The 23,084-nt window shown below is 39.3% G+C and overlaps 9 protein-coding genes across 16 annotated transcripts in view; 6 read left to right on the forward strand and 3 right to left on the reverse strand.

Annotated features, from left to right (window-relative positions):
* LOC115435234 (NACHT, LRR and PYD domains-containing protein 5-like) overlaps window positions 1-23,084 on the reverse strand; it is a 753,056-nt gene that overhangs the window by 381,625 nt on the left and 348,347 nt on the right.
* The window catches only part of LOC115436315 (zinc finger protein 239-like), a 364,410-nt gene that overhangs the window by 324,038 nt on the left and 17,288 nt on the right, over window positions 1-23,084 (reverse strand). The gene's annotated exons all lie outside the window — the stretch shown is intronic.
* LOC115436265 (zinc finger protein 345-like) overlaps window positions 1-23,084 on the reverse strand; it is a 356,130-nt gene that overhangs the window by 222,787 nt on the left and 110,259 nt on the right. The gene's annotated exons all lie outside the window — the stretch shown is intronic.
* Window positions 1-23,084, forward strand: part of LOC115436292 (zinc finger protein 239-like) — a 324,079-nt gene that overhangs the window by 209,246 nt on the left and 91,749 nt on the right. The gene's annotated exons all lie outside the window — the stretch shown is intronic.
* The window catches only part of LOC115436241 (NLR family CARD domain-containing protein 3-like), a 1,147,354-nt gene that overhangs the window by 144,400 nt on the left and 979,870 nt on the right, over window positions 1-23,084 (forward strand). The window lies entirely within an intron of this gene.
* The window catches only part of LOC115436242 (NLR family CARD domain-containing protein 3-like), a 329,168-nt gene that overhangs the window by 140,722 nt on the left and 165,362 nt on the right, over window positions 1-23,084 (forward strand). Inside the window, exons 12-13 of the mRNA XM_030159039.1 lie at window positions 1,163-1,336; window positions 1,598-1,768. Of these exons, the coding sequence (XP_030014899.1) occupies window positions 1,163-1,336; window positions 1,598-1,768 (345 nt within the window). The remainder of the gene's footprint in view (window positions 1-1,162; window positions 1,337-1,597; window positions 1,769-23,084) is intronic.
* Window positions 1-23,084, forward strand: part of LOC115436296 (zinc finger protein 239-like) — a 117,833-nt gene that overhangs the window by 51,177 nt on the left and 43,572 nt on the right. The window lies entirely within an intron of this gene.
* The window catches only part of LOC115436280 (zinc finger protein 664-like), a 204,812-nt gene that overhangs the window by 32,140 nt on the left and 149,588 nt on the right, over window positions 1-23,084 (forward strand). The window lies entirely within an intron of this gene.
* Window positions 12,118-19,450, forward strand: LOC115436281 (zinc finger protein 664-like). Of its 2 annotated transcripts, none has more exons than XM_030159092.1 (2): window positions 12,118-12,136; window positions 17,194-19,450. In XM_030159092.1, exon 2 carries the CDS (start codon window positions 17,268-17,270, stop codon window positions 18,573-18,575), a length of 1,308 nt encoding a protein of 435 aa, XP_030014952.1. In that variant the 5' UTR covers window positions 12,118-12,136; window positions 17,194-17,267; the 3' UTR covers window positions 18,576-19,450. The 2 variants fall into 2 exon arrangements, with proteins under 2 accessions (XP_030014952.1, XP_030014951.1); XM_030159091.1 differs by lacking the exon at window positions 12,118-12,136 and adding an exon at window positions 12,141-12,270.

Raw genomic sequence — 23,084 nt, forward strand, 5'->3', positions numbered from 1 at the left:
TTATGAACCACCAAACCGTGTAAAAATCTACAAAGCCAAAACTGAGTCACATAACCATGACAATCACTAATTTACTGAACAACCTCTATCAACCTGAACAAACCAACATCATAAAACCAATCTAGGACTGCACACTTGACACAACTGTTCATAAGGTCTAAGTACTTTCTGTGTAATGAGAACTATTACAGTAACTCCCTAAAGGAGCAACCTCCTTGGTGCCATTTCTTGAAAGATTTTGATTACTTCAGAGATGCTGCCATTAATGAAAAAACACAGGATATTAGTCACGATCAGCAAAATATTGTGTATCCCTTGTTCTCACAGGACAGCAATGCTCCAAAAATATCAACATCCCAGTATATGATGCCTTACTCTGGATTAAAGTGTACCTGTACTGGTCGTGCTTATGACATTGTGCATTGTGTAGAAGAGGTGCAAATTCAGTAAAAAATCGCTATAAATGCACCACACTGGACCTTTTTATTATGTGAATTACATGCGTGAGCAGAACCTATGAGGAGCAGCCATTGCTGGCCATAAGTGACGTACCTGTTGTTGATTCCAGGTGATGAGTACGAGTAAACGAGCAGTAGTCAGTGAGCAGATTAAGTGGAAAGCACATACTCGCGCTTGTTGTTTGTGCTACCATAAGCTTTGCACTCCGCCATTGTCTCTGTTCAGCCTGACACGACAACAACACGCAGTTTTAGACACAGTTTGGATTAATAGGCTATTATATATTTGTGACTCTGGAAATATACCGGGTACTCACAACTTTTCACACAAATAAGTAGCAGAGGATTTTTGTTAATTTGCTGGTTCGCCCCTCCATCTCTCCTCACATTATCAAAATGCACTGAATTAGCATCACCAGGCTGTGGTACGTGACCTCTCCGTGCAAGATTCAGACACATACTTGAAGAAAGATTCAGTTCATTTAAATGTTATTTTGTTTTTGTCTTATTTTGCTTTGTTTTGTTCTGTTTTGTTTCTTTGCATGTTCGAAATAAATAAATAAATGCATTAGTTTGTGCATGAAACAACTGACAGTAATACTTGACTGTGTCTGTTGTAAACAATGAGATCTGTGTTCACTCTGACTGTACTTTAGTCCAAACTCATTTTCATTCATTTCAACACTAATATCTGTCTTCTCCAGACTCAGTGGCTGTAACCTGTCAGAGAGAAGCTGTGAAGCTCTGTCCTCAGTTCTCAGATCCCAATCCTCTAGTCTGACACTTCTGGATCTGAGCAACAATGACCTGAAGGATTCAGGAGTGAAGATACTGTCAGATGGACTGAAGAGTCCAGGATGCAGACTGGACACTCTCAGGTCAGGGTTCAACAAAGAACACAACACATTATTTCAGTGTTTGTCTCCAGTTGTTGGATGGATTGAACTTGTCAGTGGTTGTTTGTGTTGAACTACAGACCAGTTCTACTGATCTTCAACTGTGTTCAGAGTCTGTAACTCATAGACTTTACACATTGAAGTCATGTTGGTGAAGTCCCATGCATTCACAGACTCTGTTCAATGACTCCAACTCCACTGATCTCCATCCTCAGTTGATGAATGTGATGTTTTGTGTTGCAGATTGTCAGGATGTCTGATCTCAGAGGTAGGATGTTCTTCTCTGGTCTCAGCCCTAAAGTCCAACCCGTCCCATCTCAGACAGCTAGACCTGAGCTACAACCATCCAGGAGATTCAGGACAGGAGCTGTCTGCTCTAGTGGAGGATCCACACTGGAGACTGGACACTGTCAGGTATGGACTGAGCTGATGCATCCACAGATAATGGCAGATAGAACAGGTAGAGCTGACAGGAACCATCTATCAGAGCTGAGATCCATCCTGTATGAAGGTCCAGCCCATGTTCAAAGACAAACAGACTCAGTCAGTGATTCAGCAGGAACCATTTAGTGGATGTGAACAGAAAAGCTTCAATGGATCAGAGTGATGGAATGTCCATGTTTCCAGCTGCTCTGACCCTCCTCCTCGTTTCAGGTTGGATCCTGCTGGAGTCCAACGGTTGAAACCAGGTCCAAGGAAGTGTAAGTGTGATTTCATTAGATTGATTAAAACCAACCTGAACCCAAACTGGGACCTGGTTCCACATTCTAAACATCTAAAGTGTTCATGAAGACAGTCAGTTTTGTTTAGATCCAATTAGTAAACAGTCAAAGTCACTGTGGAGAAGATTAGAATCTACGAATCCAACATTAGATTCATTAACACCAACTAAACATCAACCCAAACAAACAGCAAAAACACTAAGACTCTAGAAGAACTGAGAAATGACTGATGGGATTGGATTCTGTTTTTAAGTTTGAATCAGTTTGGATCAAAAATGAAACATACTTTGAATGTTTGAATGTTAAGGATCAATATATGATCATAAAGGTGAACTGGTTCTAAAGATTAGATATCAGTCATGACAGGCCCGGACTGGCTAATCGGGAGGACCAGGACAATTCCCGGTGGGCCGGTATAGTATTTAGGCCGCAAGGGCCAGAGTTCACTTTAAACATATATATATATATATATATATATATATATGTGTGTGTGTGTGTGTGTGTGTGTATATATATATGTTTTTTTTTTATTTATTTTTTATTTTTTTAATTTTTGGGAGGGGGGGGGTCAGTCATAGCACTGGGTTGATCACATAAACTGCAACCGCTGTTCTTGGGCCGCCACCCCCTCTACTAGCAAGCAGACGCACCGTGACGTAATCTGTCCTTGCATACGGTTAGTAGCTCTGTACTGTAGCTGTGGAGCATATACCATCTGTGCTCTGTAGGCTGTGGATGGTCAGCTGTGTTTGCTGTTTGAAACATGGATAATAGAAAGAGCAAGGGTGGTGTGGAGAAGCAAGAATTAAAAAGAGGAAAGTTCTGGAAGCAAACGAAGCCAAATGTGCCAAAATCTGCAACTTTTTTCACAAAAACGACCTCCCGGTTGGAAACAACTAATGAGGATGATGAACCGGATAAACCACCTTTCAAGTTAGTTAATTAACGAGTCAGTGAAATGTGTGGCATTGTGGCGTGGACCATAATGTTATGCAATTTAAATAATAGTATGATGCAACGCCACATAACTGGGAAACTTTGTCTTGTAGCTCCTCAGAGTCAGAAAGCAGATCCAGCAGCAGACACCAGCCATGAGCCCACAAGTCCAGAGTGGGCAGGTAGGACTGCTCAGAGAGGGAAGATTATTAGAATAAATAGGCTACAATGAAGAGTATGGTGTAGGCCTGTTCAATATGAAAGGTGCTCTGAGATGCTCCATGATTCAGCACTACATGAATGAAACTGACACCAAGGCTTTGCAAAATAGAAGAGTTGTGCTGAGAATTCTGACCATTTTTAAAATGTGATTTCGTGTCAGAAGCAGAGCCAGGAGCCAGTAGTGATGAGGGGATTGTTCCTGTCAGGATGGAAGGAGAAGATCAGCTGTTGGAACAGATTGGGTATAGAAAGTGGTTTTACTGGAACTAATGCTTGCTTGTTCACACAAACAATAGTCCTGACCTATTTTAATTTTTATTATTAAAAGTGAGACAGTAAATACACAAAGCCCACAACTGAAAGGCAATAGCATAAAGTAATATTAAATAAGCCTGCATATTTTGCCAATGTAAATATCTGAATTGGTTAAGTAAGTCAAAATGTCTATAGATATTATTTTTTATTGTGATACAGGTGCAGGCGAGTCTAGGGAAACTGGAGGAAGCGTGAAAGGGAGAGCAGAGTACTGATGACAGAGGAGCAGCTCAGCAGCACAACCCTGAACCACTAGGCACAAATGAGACAGATGAAGATGAGTCTGTTGTTAGCTTTGATTACTTTGCTCGCCCTCAGTCACAGGATATACAGACATTTTTTTCTTATCATCCTCATCAAACCCCTAATATAACTATACCAAAAGTTTTCAATAACAAAGATGGAACAAACCGCAAGTAAGTTGTGATGGAAATCTTTTGTTGCAGAGGATACAAAAATGATAGCGTTATTAGAAAGTTTAAGTTTACTTTATTTTTTTAAACTATTTTTTTATTTAATATTTTTATATATTCTTTTATTTCATTTCAAACATTTTAAAGGTTTGAAAAATGTTAACAGTTATAAGAACAAAAATATAGATTCTGTTATTGTTGTGTTGTGAGGAATAATAATGTAGGAGATGTCGATGTGCACTCACTGTTGAAATAAATCCACATTGTGAAGCAACCTTTACTTGCGCTGGATTGGAAATATTTTAGAAAATACACTGAATTACAAGGCTTTGCAGAACAGTGTGTAGACCTAACATGTAAGGTTATAATTCCATGATTTTAATAATAATTGGTCGGGATCTAAAGTCTGAGGTATGAAACTCCAGGGCTGAAAATGAGTCTCAGTCCGGCCCTGAGTCATGGAGTCAGAGTTGATCTGTTTCACGCAGCAGATCTGTCTATAAAACACTGGATTTATCTGTTATTGATCAGTATTGATCAGAGTCAGACTCACACATGATCCATCCATCAGTAAAAGTTGAATTGAACCCAGTGATGTGATCAGACTGTCAGTCAATCAACTGATCACTGATCAATAACTGCAGCTGGATTGTGTTTTCTTCTGTCCATCAGATTTCTGTGAACTCACCCTGGATCCAAACACAGTGAACAGACGCCTCAAACTGTCAGAAAACAACAAGAAGGTGGAACATGTGGAGGAGGTTCAGTCATATCCCTATCATCGGGACAGATTTGACCGCTGGGAACAGGTGATGTGTTCAACTGGTCTGACTGGTCGCTGTTACTGGGAGGTCCAGTGGAGTGGAAACGTTTACATATCAGTGACTTACAGAGGAATCAGAAGGAAAGGAGACCGTTTACACTGTGGGTTTGGAAGAAATGATCAGTCCTGGAGTCTGTGGTGTAAAAGAGGTGGATACAGGGTCTGGCATAAAAATGAATACACAGACCTCCCTCAGCCCTCCTCCTCCTCCTCCTCCTCCTCCTCCTCCTCTGGTACAGTATCAGTGTATGTGGACGGTCCTGCTGGATCTGTGTCCTTCTACAGAGTCTCCTCTGACAAACTGATCCACCTCCACACCTTCAAAACCACATTCACTGAACCACTGTTTGGAGGATTTAGACTGGTGGCACCAGGATCCACAGTGTGTTTGTGTGGTGTGTAGTTGTGTTTGTGCAGTTGTGTTTTGTGTGTGTGTGTTTGTAGTTGTGTTGTGTGTTTACGTAGTTGTGTGTTTGTATAGCTGAATTTAAGGACATGTACATATGTATGCACAGCTCATTTGGATTAATGTAATAAATAAAATAAACAGATTTGAAAAATTAAAAGATTCCATCCAGTTTCCAAAGGGGACCCAGTGGTTCTCCAGGTCCACATGGACCCTGTCCAGTATGCCTGTCCAAAGGATGGTCTGCTTGGTACTGATCTAGTCTGGACAGTATTGGTCTGGTCGGTGTTGGTCTAGTCGGATTTGGTCTGGTCGGTGTTGGTCTGGACAGTGTTGGTTTTGCTGGTGTTAGTCAATCAGATGATCACTGATCAATAACTGCAGCTGGATTGTGTTTTCTTCTGTCCATCAGATTTCTGTGAACTCACCCTGGATCCAAACACAGCGAACAAATGCCTCAAACTGTCTGAAAACAACAAGAAGGTGAAACATGTGGAAGAGGTTCAGTCATATCCTGATCATCAGGACAGATTTGAGCACAGGCCTCAGCTGATGTGTTCAACTGGTCTGACTGGTTGCTGTTACTGGGAGGTCCAGTGGAGTGGAGAGGTTGAAATATCAGTGACTTACAGAGGAATCAGAAGGAAAGGAATCAGTTTAGACTGTGTGTTTGGATGGAATGATCAGTCCTGGAGTCTGTGGTGTAATAGAGGTGAATACAGGGTCTATCATAAATAAAAACACATACTACTCCCTCAGTCCTCCTCCTCCTCCTCCTCTGGTACAGTATCAGTGTATGTGGACTGTCCTGCTGGATCTGTGTCCTTCTACAGAGTCTCCTCTGACAAACTGATCCACCTCCACACCTTCAAAACCACATTCACTGAACCACTGTGTGGAGGATTTACACTGAGGACGCCAGGATCCACAGTGTGTTTGTGTAGTTGTGTTGTGTGTTTCTGTAGTTGTGTTGTATGCGGACAGTAAAATACAATACAAATTAAATCAAATCTGTCTCCTCTGTTGTGAATCCAGCTTTTTGTCTCTGTCAGTGATTCAGACAGGTATAAATCCCACAATGCATCTGTACATGTTTTGGAATTTTCTGGGATCCCAAATGAGATAATAGATAGGCGTTAGCATTTGTGGCTAAGCTAGCAGCGCTAACGTCCATTTTGTCAGTTTCCCGGGCTCTGATGTACAGTAGTGACCCCATGTATCCCACGATGCATCAGTGTGAGTTGTGGTTGGTGCCACAGTGCTGCTGTGGGCTCAGTAACTGTGGTTTGAGTGTAAATCCAGTGGTTTGGAGCTAAATGTGTGTTGGATTAGTGGAGCTGGAGCCTGGTTGTAAATGTCGTGGTGTTTGTTGGACCAGTGTTGGAGGCAGTAACACTCACCCATCCATGGACACACACACAGGAGCAGCTGTCAGCCCTCACACACGGATCGGAGAACAGCCTTAAACCCACAAACACCAGGGGACACATCTGGACTCATTCAAATAGTACACAGACACTAGATCTGCTCTGAAGGCTCATTCTGTGGTCCACTTCACACTGATTCTCTGGACAGGGGTCAGTAATGTTGGACATGAGCGCTGACTTTGGACCGACCCAACAACGGCACCATTTACAACTGACACTAATACGTTTTGTGTGTGTGAGTGAAATGACACTAAATAAAGAAATGAGTCCAGTTCAAAAGCACCACACAAACACTACATATCAGCACAAATGTCTGCACACACAATCAGAAATGGACCCCATCAAATGCTCAAATATCAAGGTGAACCCAATAAACCACTGGTGTCAAACATGGGGCCTATGGGCCAAAAGCAGCCCACCAAAGGGTCCAGTCTGGCCCATGGGATGAGTTTGTGAAAATGTCCAAATGACACTGAAGATATGAACAATCATTTGAGTTCAGAGGACACGTAGACCAATTCCATCTGAGCTCAGAGCAGGAAAATACTGTCAGAACATCCACAAAGACTGAAAACTACACAGTTTTCTCTTTGTTTTAGTGGAAAAAAAAGCAAATGTTTACCTTCACAAACTATTTTAATGATCTTAACAATTCAGACCAACCTGAAATGTCTCCATATAAATCAGTGTAATTGGACCAATATTCTGCCTGTTATTAAATGTTTTGTGTATTTGTAGATCCACTGGGATCTGGACGTTGTAATGTACGTGTAAATGATAAACTGAGACACAATAGTGTTAAAATTGCACTTGTTTTTTTAATAATAAATCCCAGTTTTTTCATGGATGTTAATATTATTCACATTTTTAAGGGACTGTTTGTAGATGTAATTCTTTTAATAATGTAATTGGACTTTTTCACTCCGAAACATAAAGAAAAGTTTGTAATTGACATTCTTTCTCAATTATTCTGATCTTATTTTCCTGGTTCTGATCCACTTCAGATCATATTGGGCTGAATGTGGAACCTGAACTAACATGAGTTTGACACCTGTGGAATAAATGATAAGTGGACATAGAACGATACAGGCTGATAAACGGTCCGAGGTAAACCAGTTCAAGTCCACAGTGAACAGGTTCATCCAGTGGATCTGAACCAGACCACTATGTAGACCAGGGGCCTGTTCCAGAAAGCGGGTTCAACATACTCTGAGTCTAATTCTAAACTCTGAGTCTACTTACCCTGAGTTCACAAACTCCAAGTATCCTGTTCCAGAACAGCGGCTTTGAGTTGGTTCAAATGACTCTGAGTAAGTTTACCCAGAGTTAGGCGTGTGCACCAACCACAACAAAAAGCCATCATCAATGGAGCCCCGATACCTGGAGTCACCATGGTAACTGCTGACAACAAGAGTACCAGTTATTTCACTGCACTGGAACAAGAGGTTCTAATTCACACGTACGGGGAATATGGAGGTTTTCAGTAGAAAAGGCAACACTGCTGCTGCCGCTAAGGAAAGAGAAGCATCATGGGAGAAAACTAAAACCTGAGTCAATGTGTAAGTGTGAATCCACTCATCCACTGACTGAACAGAATATTTGACTGAATTAAAACTAAAGCATGGAAGTGAAAATATTATGAGACTGAATAAAAGTGGTGGAAAAAATTAAATCTAGTAGTTTTTAGGTCCAGTCCCACTGGAGAAACACACATATGGAGGAAACTGAATATGAAATATGAAAATATCATTCAGAAAGGTAATGGCAGATTATCCTAGGCCATGATTGTACATCATTTATTCCTGTTTGACAGTGACTAATATACAAAGTCAACATTCAGTGGATATTTAAAGCCCAACAAATGCTGTTGAACACATACGTATATGACCTCTGACCTCATATCCTGTCTATAGATGAATATTTGAGTTCCATTCCAGTTCAACAGGAAGAAGGCAGAGGACGTAGAAAACCTATAAGTAAATGACCTACTGAATACTCACATCTAGCACATATGGCAGTTTAAAATATACTGAGGCAGATTTTTCTCCTTTATCACAGGAGGAGGATGATTATGAGGAGACGCTTTGTTATGTGTAGCTAAGAATAAATCTATGCCCATTCATACTGCATTCTTTTATGGAATTTTGATTTTAATGTGAGAGTGTGACAAGTGATAAGAATAAATGATTGGATAAATAGTTTGTGCATTTGTATCCTTTTTATCAGAGCACAGCTGGAAAACAGCGAGAGAAGGATCCATCAACTTCCACAGCAGCAGCAGGTCAAAGGTCAAAGGGACATTTATAATAAATGTCAGGTTAAGTCTTCATGTACAACTGTGGATTTGAAATACTATATGTTACATGTTCTATGTTTGAACAGTTATCAGTTAAAGAGCTTCATAGGAGGCATTTCCTACAAAAGATGCAAAAAATGGACAAAGACATGTTGTCTTTGGATGGACAGATTAGGACAGCCCACCTAGGAATTCAATTAAAGGAACACCAAGTGAGGGGGTGCATTGTCACAGACAATAGGTGGTAACTGTTAGAACAATATTATTGATCCTAACTGTTGTATTTTTACTGTTAGAGAATAAAAAAGAACAACAAAATGTGAATTCTTTGTCTTTATTTGACTGGTGATGATTGTGGCAGGGGATTAATCTGAAAATGAATTCCTGTAAATTAAATGTGATGCCCTTCCATCCTGGACCCGAGCTCCAGTCCTGCAGTGGACCACATTAAAACACTTTTGGGGCCCTGGATCAGGGTCTGGGTTTGGGGTCAGCAGGGAAGGCTGGCATGGATATCCTCTGTCTCCCAGTAGGTATTCATCAGTCTGTCCTGGAAGTAAAGTGGATACATGTGGGTGTGTTTATATCAGGGAGACAAACATGATCATTGAACAAAGTGTTCAGTTACTTAACACATGTAAATCTGTGGATCAGGCTACACTCTGGATATATATAGAGTCAGGTACAGAGCCAGGACACTTAACTTTTACATATGTAATGATGTGTGCCGGATCATAAATGAGCTTGATAGTGCAGAGAATGGAATAATTATAATAATAATAATAATAATAATAATAATAATAATAATAATAATAATAATAATAATAATAATAATAATAATAATTATTATTATTATTATTATTATTATTAGCTACTGTAAATTGTGATTGTCATTTTCAACATATTAGTGATGATACCTGGACGTTGATGCTGTGGAAGAACTTTCTGTGAACATAGTCCGTTGGTTTTGTGCAGGAGCAGTAATAACAATGTGTGTTCCATCTACACACACTATTACATTTGGAAGACCAGCAAAATGAAGATTATCACTGATCTGAGACTGAGTTTACAGCAGAATGTCTCTAACATTATTTAAAATATATAATTTAGGATTTCATTTAGAGTGTAAGATTGAAATGATATGAATAAACTTTATGTCCAACATAAGTAGGAATAACACATAAAGGTGAACAAAAGGGACAAAATATTAATTACGAATTTAAACAGAACAGTCGAAAATATTAAAGGTAATCATCAACAAAAGAAAAATTATTCACATACTGTACAGTTATTTCACTGTGGCTCTTTAACAACACTTTATGTCAGAAATGAAGTAGGAAAACGCTGAACTTATATTGTTCAACCCCAAATACACAGACATGGATAAATAGATATTCATCAGAAAATGATAGCGCATCTACTCTGTCTGAAAATTCTCTCCTGATGTTAAATCACTGCGTATTAACTGAGCTTTTAAGCCTTTGGGATCACGTTTGTCCAGACAATCCATGTCTAACAGCGTGTTTCAGGTGGGAGGAGTCAGGTGAAACTCAGGGTTTCTTAAAGAAAACCTGCCACCGAGCAGGTTATGTTCACGAAGTAAGTTACCATGGTAACAGACTCAGGGTTTGACTTACCTCTCTTTCTGGAACTGAAAACCCCGAGTTTCCCTCATCTCAGAGTTAACATACTCAGAGTTTTCACATAACCTGCTGTCTGGAACAGGCCCCAGGACAACAGGGGTTAATAGTAAGGACTTTTTCTTTGTTTTTTTGTTTTTCTTAACGGCAGTTGCAAACTTTATTAGTGCATTACTGCCACCCTCTGGATGTGGATGATCTCTCTGGCTTACAGGCTATAACTTTATATATGACATTGTATTGTAAGAAAAAACAAACCCAAAAAAACATATATTTTGTTACTGATTTTAGTAGCTTTTAAATACTCAAAAAGATACTTAATAACTATGTTCTGAAGAGTTACTTAGAATATCAATAGTAGGAACTAGTGATGGTGAGATGAAGCCTCATGAGGCATCAAACCACTTGAGCCAGTTGGTTCGAGAAAGGGTTCATTTCTGGAGGCTTCATGTGCACACAAAACCACCTACTGTCCATGTGTATAATCACAGGCAGCTGGATCTGAACCACAGAATGTGTGATGCATTGAATTTTTGGGTCTGTTATGGCTCTTGGGAATGACTATGAATAACAAAAAATGTATGACCAAATAATTTCTCTACATAAATTATCACATATGTGTATAATAAAATATTATTTAATGTATTCTTTGTGTGTAAATTTCCCCCAAATGGTAGTACCATATGTGGGACGTTGTATAATGGTTTTTTTTTTTTTTTTTTTTTGCCACTTTAGGAAAATGTCATGGACTTAAAAAGGCAGAAGACAGTGAAAGTTCTTGTGGAACTAGGAAGAAGACACTGAACATGTTTGTGTAACTTGGACAATGATGTACAGGACAGGGGAGATTTGATTTATTTTTATTCAGAAATATCAGTTTCTCAACAGTTTTTGGTTTGAAGTGATTTCTTTCTTTCTTTCCGTCTGTCTGTCTTTTTTTTTTTGACACAACCTCTCCAGCCTTTGAAAACAGCCTTTCACATGGTACAGAAGATGCACAAATACACAAGAACAAGATTATATAAATTTGGGTGCAGTAATTTTTTGTCTCTCCCAGTACTCCAGATAAGTAAACCTTATGTGTCTGAAATAATGTTAGATTTAGTTTACCTTATTAGGAGTTATCAAATCCAAATGTTCCCACATAGGGGATATCCTCCTCTTCTTCACTGGCTCCATCCTCATCCTTCTCTTCTCACTCTCCTAAATCTTCAAATGATCTCTCTCTCCAAACTGTTCAAACTATCTCCAAACTACATAAACGCTATCCAAACTCGGGTATCCAAACTCTGTTCAAACTCTGCACTGACCCTAACTCTCAATCAAAAACCCACATTTTGAACAGAGCCTGAGGGGTTTATTCTGCTGTCAAACCTGAATCACATAGAACCACCTCTGAACCACTGCGTGAAGCAGTCACGTGGTACAGCCGGGCAGCGAGGTTTCGGACGTCATCATTTTCGGCTCCTCCCCTAAATGACGCAAGCCTCGATACGCGCTTCGCGGAAACGCCTCCTTCATTACTCGACACACGCTTCGACGCCTCGGCACATCTCCAAAAATCACTAGTAGGGACATTGAGGTAGGAACGTTTCTTCCAGTCCAGTTTCTTCTGGGGTACTATAGCGACGCACCACCCCGTCCTCAGATGTATTCTGGGAAGAAGAGCAGTCAAGTCAGGTGTCCCCGTTGCTCCGTGTTTCCTGTTTTATTCAGGTCAGTAAAAGTGTGAACAGGTTGTAATAATCCACGTCCGAAAAGCCGTATTTAACAACGTGTTGTTTTCTGTTCAGTTCAGAGACCGTTCATGTTGGATTTGGACCAGTTTATGTGAATGTTTGGAGTCAAAGTGTTGTGAAACTACCGCGAGGTGGCCGCCATTTTGTGCTTCTACGTTGGTGTCGAAGGGCTCATGTACCCAGAATGCATTTCGGTTTTGTAGTTTGTATTAAGTTGAGACGAATATGCGCTTTGTCTGAACTTTGTTACCGAAGGCACACATTTCATATGGGTTTTGGGTCACACTGTAAAGGTCTAAATGCCATCTTAAACAGACTCAAAGGGCAGCATTTAGTTTCAAATATTTTAAAATGAAAAACCCTCTATTTTACAACCTCATAATTGGTTAGAGGAAAAAAAAAATTGATCGAACCTAAATAGCAAGAGTTTGGGAAAAATGGCAGCGTCACGGATGGACAACAAAAGTAAATATCAAATTAAACATTTTTTTGTATCAATTTTCAATATCTTATACTTTTATTTTTAACAATATTTGCAACATACACATAATATTAACATTAATATCAATGTATTTGGAATAAATGTAGTTTATTTATAGAGTTTATAAAATGTACCCAGAATGACAATAGAAAACTTTGTCACTTTACAAACATTCACACTCATAAAACTCGTCAAATTTTTTTTCCCCAAAATTTTTTTCTCATTTCAAAATACATTTTCCTGAAAATGCAAGTAATTATCTACCCAAAAATATAAGTTTGGTGTAGATTATTGTAATAAAATTTTTTTGACCAGATGTTAACCTTCCCTTGACTTTGCCCTAAAAGTATTTTATTTTGTTTGTTTTGGTAAATTTAATATAGCACAAGCATTTCAGATTACATTCCATTATCCTGTGATTAACACAGAGGTTGAAATAATTCATTTGGTGCCAGTATTTAAAGGGATATTGCACCTTAAAACTAACACACTAATGTGTACTTAAAATAGTGGTGTTCCAAACAGTTTTATACTGTGGATATACTGTATATCGTTCTTTTTTATGTTATGGTGTTTGTGCTCCATACCATGTATTTGGTGATCAGCAAGATAAAATAAAATGAAATTAATGAAAATGTATTGTACAGAGTAATAGGAAAAAAAAGAAAAAAGTATTGCACGGGAACAAAAAAGGATAAAAATTGAGAATATAAAAAAATGAATGGTACGTGGGAAAACTGTACCATTGCACCTCTAATATTTACAGGATAACTATTGTGCACAGAGTGATTAATGCTCACAGATGAATATGCATTACATATGATTATTATTCCTAGAATGGTTGTATTGCCCTGGATGAGTGAATATTGAGGTAGTATTTTGAGCAGGACAGCAGCAGCAGTGACAGTGATAAATGTATTGCTCATTGTCCGTTATATTGATGGCTGAGGTCATCACATGTGACAGTTCAGGGTGGTGATGACTCTGAGAAACAAACTGTTTTCAGTCTGTTTGTCTTTGTTTTGATGCCCCTGTAGCACTTGTCAGAGGGCAGCAGGTGAGCTGCCCTCTGACAGGGCAGCAGCTGAGAGCTGGGATGTGAACTGTCCTTGATGCTGTTCTGGGCTCTGCTGAGGCACCGGCTGGTGTAAATGTCCATCAGGGAGGTGGGAGGACAGCCGACAGTCCTCTGTGCTGCTTGGACTGTCCTCTGGAGCCTCCTCTGTCTACCTCAGTGCAGCTTCTGTACCAGGTGGAAATGCACTGCGTCAGCAGGCTCTCAATGGACGAGCGGTAGAAAGCCAGCAGCAGCTTCCTGTCCAGGTTGTGCTCCATGAGGACTCTCAGTTCATGGCTTTGACATCTTTTATCTGGTTTATAATGTGTTTGCACACTGGCTGGTACCATTCCGGTAGAGCCATCTTGGATAAATATTTTGGTTTGACCATGTGGTATTGTGGTTCCAGGTGGTTCACTAGGAGCCTGAAGCCCTTGCTCCCAATGACAGACAGCGGTTGTCCATCCATGATGATAAAATCCAGTGATTTCTGTTGTTTTCAAACTATTGTGTGGAAACTTCTGTGTTCTTGTGTGTGGTTGTCTCTGCCAAAGTTAGCTGTTTCATACCGTCTCCTTTTTTTGCTTTTTCAGTTTGATTAACTCTGCATGCTTTTTACTATGAAATCACTCAAGGTATTTGATGAAGTTTGTCGTATTATAACTCCAGGCTTTCTCACCACCCCTGGGAACGTTGCCCTTGCACATATTACAAGTATCTGTGGATGTTGTTGGTGAAGTTAGGCTGAAATACTGCCACACAGGTGAGCTTTTCCCTCACTCCATAGTTGCTCTGTATGTTGAGGATGTTGCTGCTGCATGACGTCACACGCACCGCTCATAGAACAGAATTAGAGCGAATCAGAGCCGTTCAAGTAAATGGTTGTTTCACAGCTTTGAAGCTGCTGAGAGCCACCATCAGGCCAAGCTTTCACAGTCTTTGTGGTGGTAAGAGCAGGGATTAAAAACAGTGACATGTGAACAGAGTGGCCCAGATGTAGTCGTGGTCTGGCCCTGTAACCCTTTTTTCCACCATTGACCAATTTCCACAGCCAAGCCAAAGGAGTAACAGAGGTGAGACAGGCTGGACTTTTCCGCAGCGGACCTGCATTCACCAATCAAATGCCGCGTTTCCACTACGTGGAACCAGCTCGACTCAGCTCGGCTCTGCTCGGCTCAACTCGACTCGACTCGGGTACCAGGTCCTATTCCTGGAGACCATTTCCATTACAGGATACTACCAAGTTTAGAGTACCTGGTCGTCATAGCAATGCAGCACGTTACTTCCATGTCGTCTGCTCAGAGAGTTGCTGATAAACTCACTCGTTGCATGTTGTCTCATCAAGCTCATACTGAATTTTTACGTCCGGACCTCCTCGACAAACCATGATGTAGTTTTGCAGGCTGTCATCATGTGGATTAACCTACTGCTATATTCACTGTCAACTTCCACATCTGTTTTTTGTAAAATGGTGGGTCACAGAGACAACATTCTGACCAATCAGTGGTCTGCAGTGTTTACACATCACCTTTTAGTATCTGGTCCCCAGTCCTGGAACCTCAGCGGAGGTGATACCAAAATACTAGTAACTGGGACCAGATTCCAGGTCCTTATTTGTAATGGAAATGCATCAAGGCCGAGCCGAGTCAAGTCGAGCCAGTACCACATAGTGGAAACGCAGCAAAAGAGATGAGGATGCAGCGCAGCATATAGTGTGACGTATCACTTCCACATCAGAAATACCCCGAGCATACCGCTGTTGCTAACCTCTCCAGAGTCGGCCCATCTTTCACCATTCCACTAATGTTAGCACAGATAGAGTCCTCCGCCTGAAGCGACAACAGCTGGTGGATCTCGGCATCTCCGCAGTTCAACATCTTTGTGGTCGTGTTGATTTGTTTGTTTACTGTACGCGGCCAGCACTCATTTTTAAATCCCCCTGGCACAGGGGTCGCCGTCATCAAAATGTCACACCTTGTTTGTGGAACAAGAGGTGTTCCTTTTACAGAGCATTCCGGAATCGTGATTCTTTCTTGATCATGCCTCTGTTACTACATTCAGAGGTGTTACAGAGCTGTGATACAGGTGGAACCAAATGATCCACTATTTCATTTACACAGACGTCATTCTGGAATAAAAGTAAAATATTCCCGTAACAGAAGTGCTGTGTAAAAGGGGCTTATGGGTTGGTACAGCAATTGTTTTTGACGTGCACACAGAGCCCCCCTCCTCTGCTCTTACCAGAGTCCACTGTTCTGTCTGTTATTATTATCACTCATACTTTGTACACACTGTATCACCTGCAGAGTACATGAATGTTTGTTCTCTCACATCCACAAATGCCTTGTCTACTTTCACATCCTCATATGGCTAGCACACTCACACAAACATCCTACCCATACAGACAGCACCAACTCAACACTTGCACATATACATCAGCCCAATCACATTGCTCTGTGCCATGTAGTAAGCGGCATACAATAAGATGGAAGATCTTCACAGTCTCTGATGAAGATGTTCATGGTTTTGATCATAAATGTTGTCGGTCGAATTTTCACCACATGTCTCTAATGTGAGTAAATGAGTCTGAATAATGATGTCATATTACAGCCCAACATTCATTAGGTTTGTGGAAATAACAAAAGCCCATTATATGATATTGGTACTGACCCACTTCCATCCATTACCGACAGGAACATGAAGTCAGCAATTTAGAATTTTACCTCAATTTTTGGCATTTTGTTCACATATTTTAACAAATGTCGACATCAAAATCGGTCGAGTGTTAAGAGGTTGGAAATGAAAAGTTATTGAAATGGTGAGTAGTCGTAAGTTAATGTTTTCAGGGTGCAGTGGAGAATTTTGATGTTTCGCCAAGAAAAACCAAACTGTCTAATCAGCAACGAAGTTCACATGTATGATAAGAGTCACACCATGAATATAATGACATGAAAATATTGAATCTGACCCATAGCACCATCTAGTTGTAACAATAAACATCATGTTTTGGCATTTTGAGGTGCAGGTTGAACGTATCCACCTCAAATTTGGTCAAACTTGATTCAATACGGCCAAGTTGGTGACCTTAAGTGACATCATATGATTGTGGCGGTGCAACGAGTTCTGAGGTTTTGTCATGAAACAAGTAATTGTAACTCATTTGTACATTGTTGAATCTGCATCAATTTTCACATGTAGAATTAGAGGACTGAGTTTTTAAATGTTTGAAAATGTCCTATTAATTATCTAACTAGTTAATTTTGTCTGTCTGCTTAATCTGGTTTGAAAGGGATGTGTTTGTTGTGTTCCATTCCATTGCATTTCAGTGACCACCTCTTCTGTTTCTTTGTGTTTTGATGTAGAGAGAAGCCAAAGGTAGATTTCAAGTGAAACCTAAAAGTTGTATCTGGACAAACATCACCTGATTTCATTAAACATGGATGGAAGATCCACCTGTGACCAGTGTGGAAAGACTTTCACCACAGCAAGTAACCTAAAAAAACACAAACACATCCACACTAGAGAAAGACCATATGAGTGTGACCAGTGTGGAAAGGCTTTCGCCAGAGCAGATATCCTAAAACTCCACCAACGCACCCACACTGGAGAAAAACCATATGATTGTGACCAGTGTGGAAAGGCTTTCGCCAGAGCAGATATCCTAGAACTCCACCAACGCACCCACACTGGAGAAAAAAAGTATGAGTGCGACCAGTGTGGAAAGGCTTTCACCAGAGCAGATAGCCTAAAATTGCACCAACGCATCCACACTGGAGAAAAACCGTATCAGTGTGACCAGTGTGGAAAGGCTTTCACCACAGCAGGTAACCTACAATTACACAAACGCATCCACACTGGAGAAAAACCATATGAATGTGACCAGTGTGGAAAGGCTTTCACCAGAGCAGATAGCCTAAAAGTCCACCAACGCATCCACACTGGAGAAAAACCACATGAGTGTGACCAGTGTGGAAATGCTTTCACCACAGCAAGTGGACTAAAAATTCACCAACGCATCCACACTGGAGGAAAACCGTATGACTGTGACCAGTGTGGAAATGCTTTCACCACAGCAAGTGACCTAAAAATGCACCAACGGACCCATGCTGGAGAAAAACCGTATGAGTGTGACCACTGTGGAAATGCTTTCAGCACAGCAAGTAACCTGAAAATGCACCAACGGACCCACACTCTAGAAAAAACATACGACTGTGACCACTGTGGGAAGAGTTTCACCCAAATGTGTGGGCTTAAATATCACCAATGCATCTACAGAGAAAGACTTTATAATTGTGACCAGTGTGGGAAGTTTTTCACCAAAGCTAATCACCTAAAAATCCACCAATGTATCCATACTGGAGGGAGACCGTACCAGTGCAGATTCTGTGACAGATCTTTTATCACAGGTTCAAAATGTACTAAACATGAACTTGTCAAACATTTCCTCAAAGGACAAAAACTGAACAGTCGTACAAAAAGTAAGACATTGGACTCTAGTGGAAAGAGTCAGTGTCATAACACACCTAAACAGTTTGAATGTTTCCAGTGTGATGAAAGATTCTGGTCATCCTCCGCCCTCCGCTATCATCAGCGCAGATGTAAATCATCAACGTCTGGACCAAAATGTCCCTCAGCATCAGATGACAAGAAGAAACACAGTGTGTGTGAACCAGCAGCACCCACTTCCGACAAGAACATCAGACTTAAAAACCTCCAGATCAGACTTCACAGAATCCAGATGTGAAGACAAACATCAGACTGAAGACTGTTTTGTTGTCCTCAGAGTACAGAAGTGTGTTCTAATGCACCACCTTCAGAAAATAGTGATGTTACTGAACCTCAACCTGCCACGAGGTGAAAAGTTCAATTAGTGGAGGTCAACAAGGACCTGGTTTCTATGGCGATACTACTTCTCATTGACTCTGTGGATTTTAATCAGTAACTTGTTGTTGTGATTCTGTTGCTGGTTGGGGTTCACATAGTTGGATTTACATCAGTTAGAAACATGATGAACATAATATAACTGAGACAGAATGACTGATGAGCTGGTAGTGGTTTAGTCCCAAACTGAGGCCGACAACATGAAGGAGATCACATTCCATTGGAGGAGGAAGTCTGTTTAGCTCAAAGTTCACCACCAACAAAGGAGACGTCACAGTGAGTCAGTGCTCCATCTAGTGGTCCAATCTGGTACTGGTCTGGTCCAGTGTTTACCTTAACATCAAACTGGATTCAACATTTTTCCGCTGGTCTAACCCTGACCTGCAGAATGTGTTTGATTTGATTGAAAATGTGTTGAACTGCTGATGACTGTGGTAAAGAAGAACCAGTGGATGAATCAGAAAGTTCAGGACATCAATGTAACTGGAACAAACATTTAGTCATGTTCTGTTGTTCAATGTTCTAGTTAATCACCTTGTTTTATTCTAATTCTAAAGTGGACGTGAAACATGAGACAAAAGTATTTACCATAATTGCCCTTTAACGGCATCCACTCATTATTTGTTCAGTTACTTCTTAATGTTTTACTTTTTCCACTTATTGAATTGAATGAATTGTTTATTTTGGTTTGTACATTAATCATTGCACATAGTACAATAATTAGAATAAACATAAACAAAAAGGAATAGGCTAGAAGCAAAAGTGTATTTTAGTGCCTCTCCTTTTCCCCTGATTCACTGCTGACATTAAATTAAATGTGTTCAGCATCGAACATTCTCATTATAACCAAAGAATCAACAACAGAAACACATCTACCATCTCAACTTCATATTCCTGAATGATTTTACACTTAAGGCATTTATTCAACTTTGTCAGAGAAATTAACAACTTAAATTCATCATCAAATCCATCCCATAATTTCACACCCACAACCCAAGTCCATCTTGACTTTTCACATCTGTCCTCACTTTAGTTCATTCACAGATATAAAAACCTCTGGAATTCTAATTACTCCGTCTTAATTTAAAGAAATCTTGAATGCTATTTGGAACAATATTATTTTTACTTTATAAATCATATACAGTATTTAAATATATACAATATCCTGCAATTTGAAGGTTTTAAGTTGAATAAATCAATTATTAGTTGCTTCCAAATATCCTACAGGGTGGGGAAGCAAAATTTACAATGAACATTTAGTTGTTTTTTTCTCAGCAGGCATGACATCCATTGTTTTGAAATCAAACATATATTGATGTCATAATCATACCTAACACTATTATCCATACCTTTTCAGAAACTTTTGCCCATATGAGTAATCAGGAAAGCAAACGTCAAAGAGTGTGTGATTTGCTGAATGCACTCGTCACACCAAAGGAGATTTCAAAAATAGTTGGAGTGTCCATAAAGACTGTTTATAATGGAAAGAAGAGAATGACTATGAGCAAAACTATTACGAGAAAGTCTGGAAGTGGAGGAAGCAACAAAAAACATACCAAAGCTTTTATTAAAGCTCTCAAATCCAAAATCCTAAAGGATCCAACCAAATCCATGAGAAAAATGGCAATTGAACTTGAGGTAGACAACAAGACCGTTAGAAATGGAGTAAAATATGATTTGAAGATTTAAATTCTCATGACTTTCAATAAACTAATTGGTCATACAGTCTTTCAATCCCTGCCTCAAAATATTGTAAATTTTGCTTCCCCACCCTGTACTTTTTTAAGTATTCTAATAGTTCTGTTTTGTCATTTTTCTAATGTATGTATAATGGTTTTTCTTCATATTTCTGCACAATATGTTCAGTAGGACAGAACCAAAGAACAACAGATCATGTACAGGCTGTTTTTGTTCAGTCAGTCCCTTGTTTTATACAGTATGTCTATAGATTTGGACATTTTACTTTGAATAGACTCAGTATGAGGTTTCCAACACAGTTTACAATCTATGATGACACCTAAAAATGTGGTTTCATAAACTTTCTATTATCAGTTGGTATGTTTTCAGTACAGGTTCTGTTATTGTCATGTTTATTTCAGTGAAATATGACTTTGTCCTGATTTGATGTGTTATCATGTGCATCACTGAGTGTTCTTTAAGTCTTATTCAAACATAGACTCAGTTCCATTTAGTTTCTTGTGTTGACTGTTTTCCAGCAGGTTATGGTGATGAAGGAGTGTGAAATGTTGTGTGTAAACAGATTTAAATGTGGTTGAGTTGAATGTTGACATGTGTCCTCCACACAGCACTGGGAGGATGACTCTATGTTTGTGTGAAGGTTGGAGTTCTCCTCATCCTTCTGCTGTTGGATCATAGACTGTCAACAACATGGACTCCATGTACTTTGACTGAACTCATACACTGTGTCAAATCTGCATATGATGGGTTTGGGGTCATTTATCAGGGCTCAAAATTAACTTTTTGACCTAGGAACACTGTGCTCCTAACCCTAAAAAGTTAGGAGCACAGGCTAAAATCTAGGCGCACCACTATTATATAAAAAATTTGGAGAACAAGCAAAACTCTTGGCCATACCAAGTAATATTCCTATATGTATTTAAGCAATGTTAACAACCTAGAATAAAGTATTTGAATAGAGTATGAAAGAAAAAGCTTACATTGACACAGGTGCAAAACAATTGTCAATGTGTGGTATATACTTTAGTTGGTTCTTGGAGAAGAAAGACGAATCACACCATTATTTGCAACAAACAACTTTTTTATTTCATGGCCTAAAGGCCCTTAGTCACTGTGGTCTGCACCACGACGCCTGAAGTCAGGTCTCCTTGACCTGGTGCCAGAGTGTAGGTACTTCCTGACCGCTGGCAGTGCATCGAAGTCATGCAGTGTTGGACCATCCGCAGAGATGCGCACGCGAGGGGGCGGGGACTAGATTTACAGACAGCGGGGCGTGGAGCTTGTTTATTTTCAGCTGACGAGTTACTTCTGCAGCCATTATTCTAGGCGCACGTATTAATTTTCGCTCATTTTTTTTATTGGCGCACCGTGCGATCGTAATCTCAAAAACAGTCGCACTACCGAAATTCTCAGGTGCATGCGACCGTAATTCAGTCGCAGTCACGAGCCCTGTTTATTGTGTTGAATTGTGTTCCCTGGTCACATTCTACACTCAGAGCAGATTCACACATTTTGAACAAATGTCCCAAAGCAGCTGCTCAGAGTTCAGTGAGGGTCAAAGGTCAAGGCTTTCCAACTGTCCTTTTTCCACAAACATTTTGAAGCCTCCTATGTGACACTTAGAATAGATTATTGGTATGTTCCAGATATCCTGTATTGTTTGTCAGAGGCTGGTCTTGCTCTAAATTGTCAGATGACTAAATTTAATTTCAATATAAAAAAACAAATGAGAAAAGATATGAAAAAAAGAAAAAAAGAGAGAGAAAAAGAAGGAAAAAGAGAATTTTTATTTATTATAGATTTTGCTTTGTCTAAGAAGACTGGGTTTTGCTTTTTCCTTTTTCTTTCTTTCAGTACAATTTTTTATTGCCTTTTTTTCATTCGAATCTATATTTAAATTTTTCATCTGATTTTTTTATAATAAATATTTCATCTGATTTTTATACCAAATTTTTCATGTAATTATCTCCATTTTTTTAAGCGCATTTTCATTTGATCTACATTTTAAAAAATTTTTTATTGCAATTTTATCATTTGATTTTTATTGCAATTTTTTCATTTGATTTTTTTATTGCATTTTTCCACTTGAATTTTGATATTATTTCATTTCATTTGTATTGAAAGTTTTCATTTATTTTTTTATTGCAGTTTACATTTAGAGTTGTGATGACATTATTTTATTTGGTTTTTATACCATTTTTCCATTTGATTTATGGTTGCATTTTTTAAAAAATTTTTTTTTCATTAATAATGGTAACAGACTCCATAACTTCTTAGCTTACTTATTTTATTATTTTTTATTTTATTTGAATTTATTATCTTAAAGTTCTTTGTTTCTGTAAATCTTGAAAATTTTACACATGCCTGATTTAAAGTAAAGATGTTGTGGGAATTATGAATGTTTAAATGGAAAATTGATGAGAAAAGGGAAATTTATTTGATGTGTGTTGTTTATATTAGTGACTACTGGACTATGATAAATTGAAACACCTGTTGGACAGTGATCAGTTGGAAACGCTGGAAGACCTACAATATCGAAGCAAAAATAGTTACTCGGTGTACAAATATAAAGATAGCTGATGCGATAATCCATTAACCAACATAAATTGTGGTTTTTGTAATTTACTGTTGCTGCGTGCCCAACATGTTAATTATCGGTATCACTGTCTTTTGA

This window comes from Sphaeramia orbicularis, chromosome 16 (assembly GCF_902148855.1).
Source record: "Sphaeramia orbicularis chromosome 16, fSphaOr1.1, whole genome shotgun sequence".
NCBI lineage: Eukaryota > Metazoa > Chordata > Actinopteri > Kurtiformes > Apogonidae > Sphaeramia > Sphaeramia orbicularis.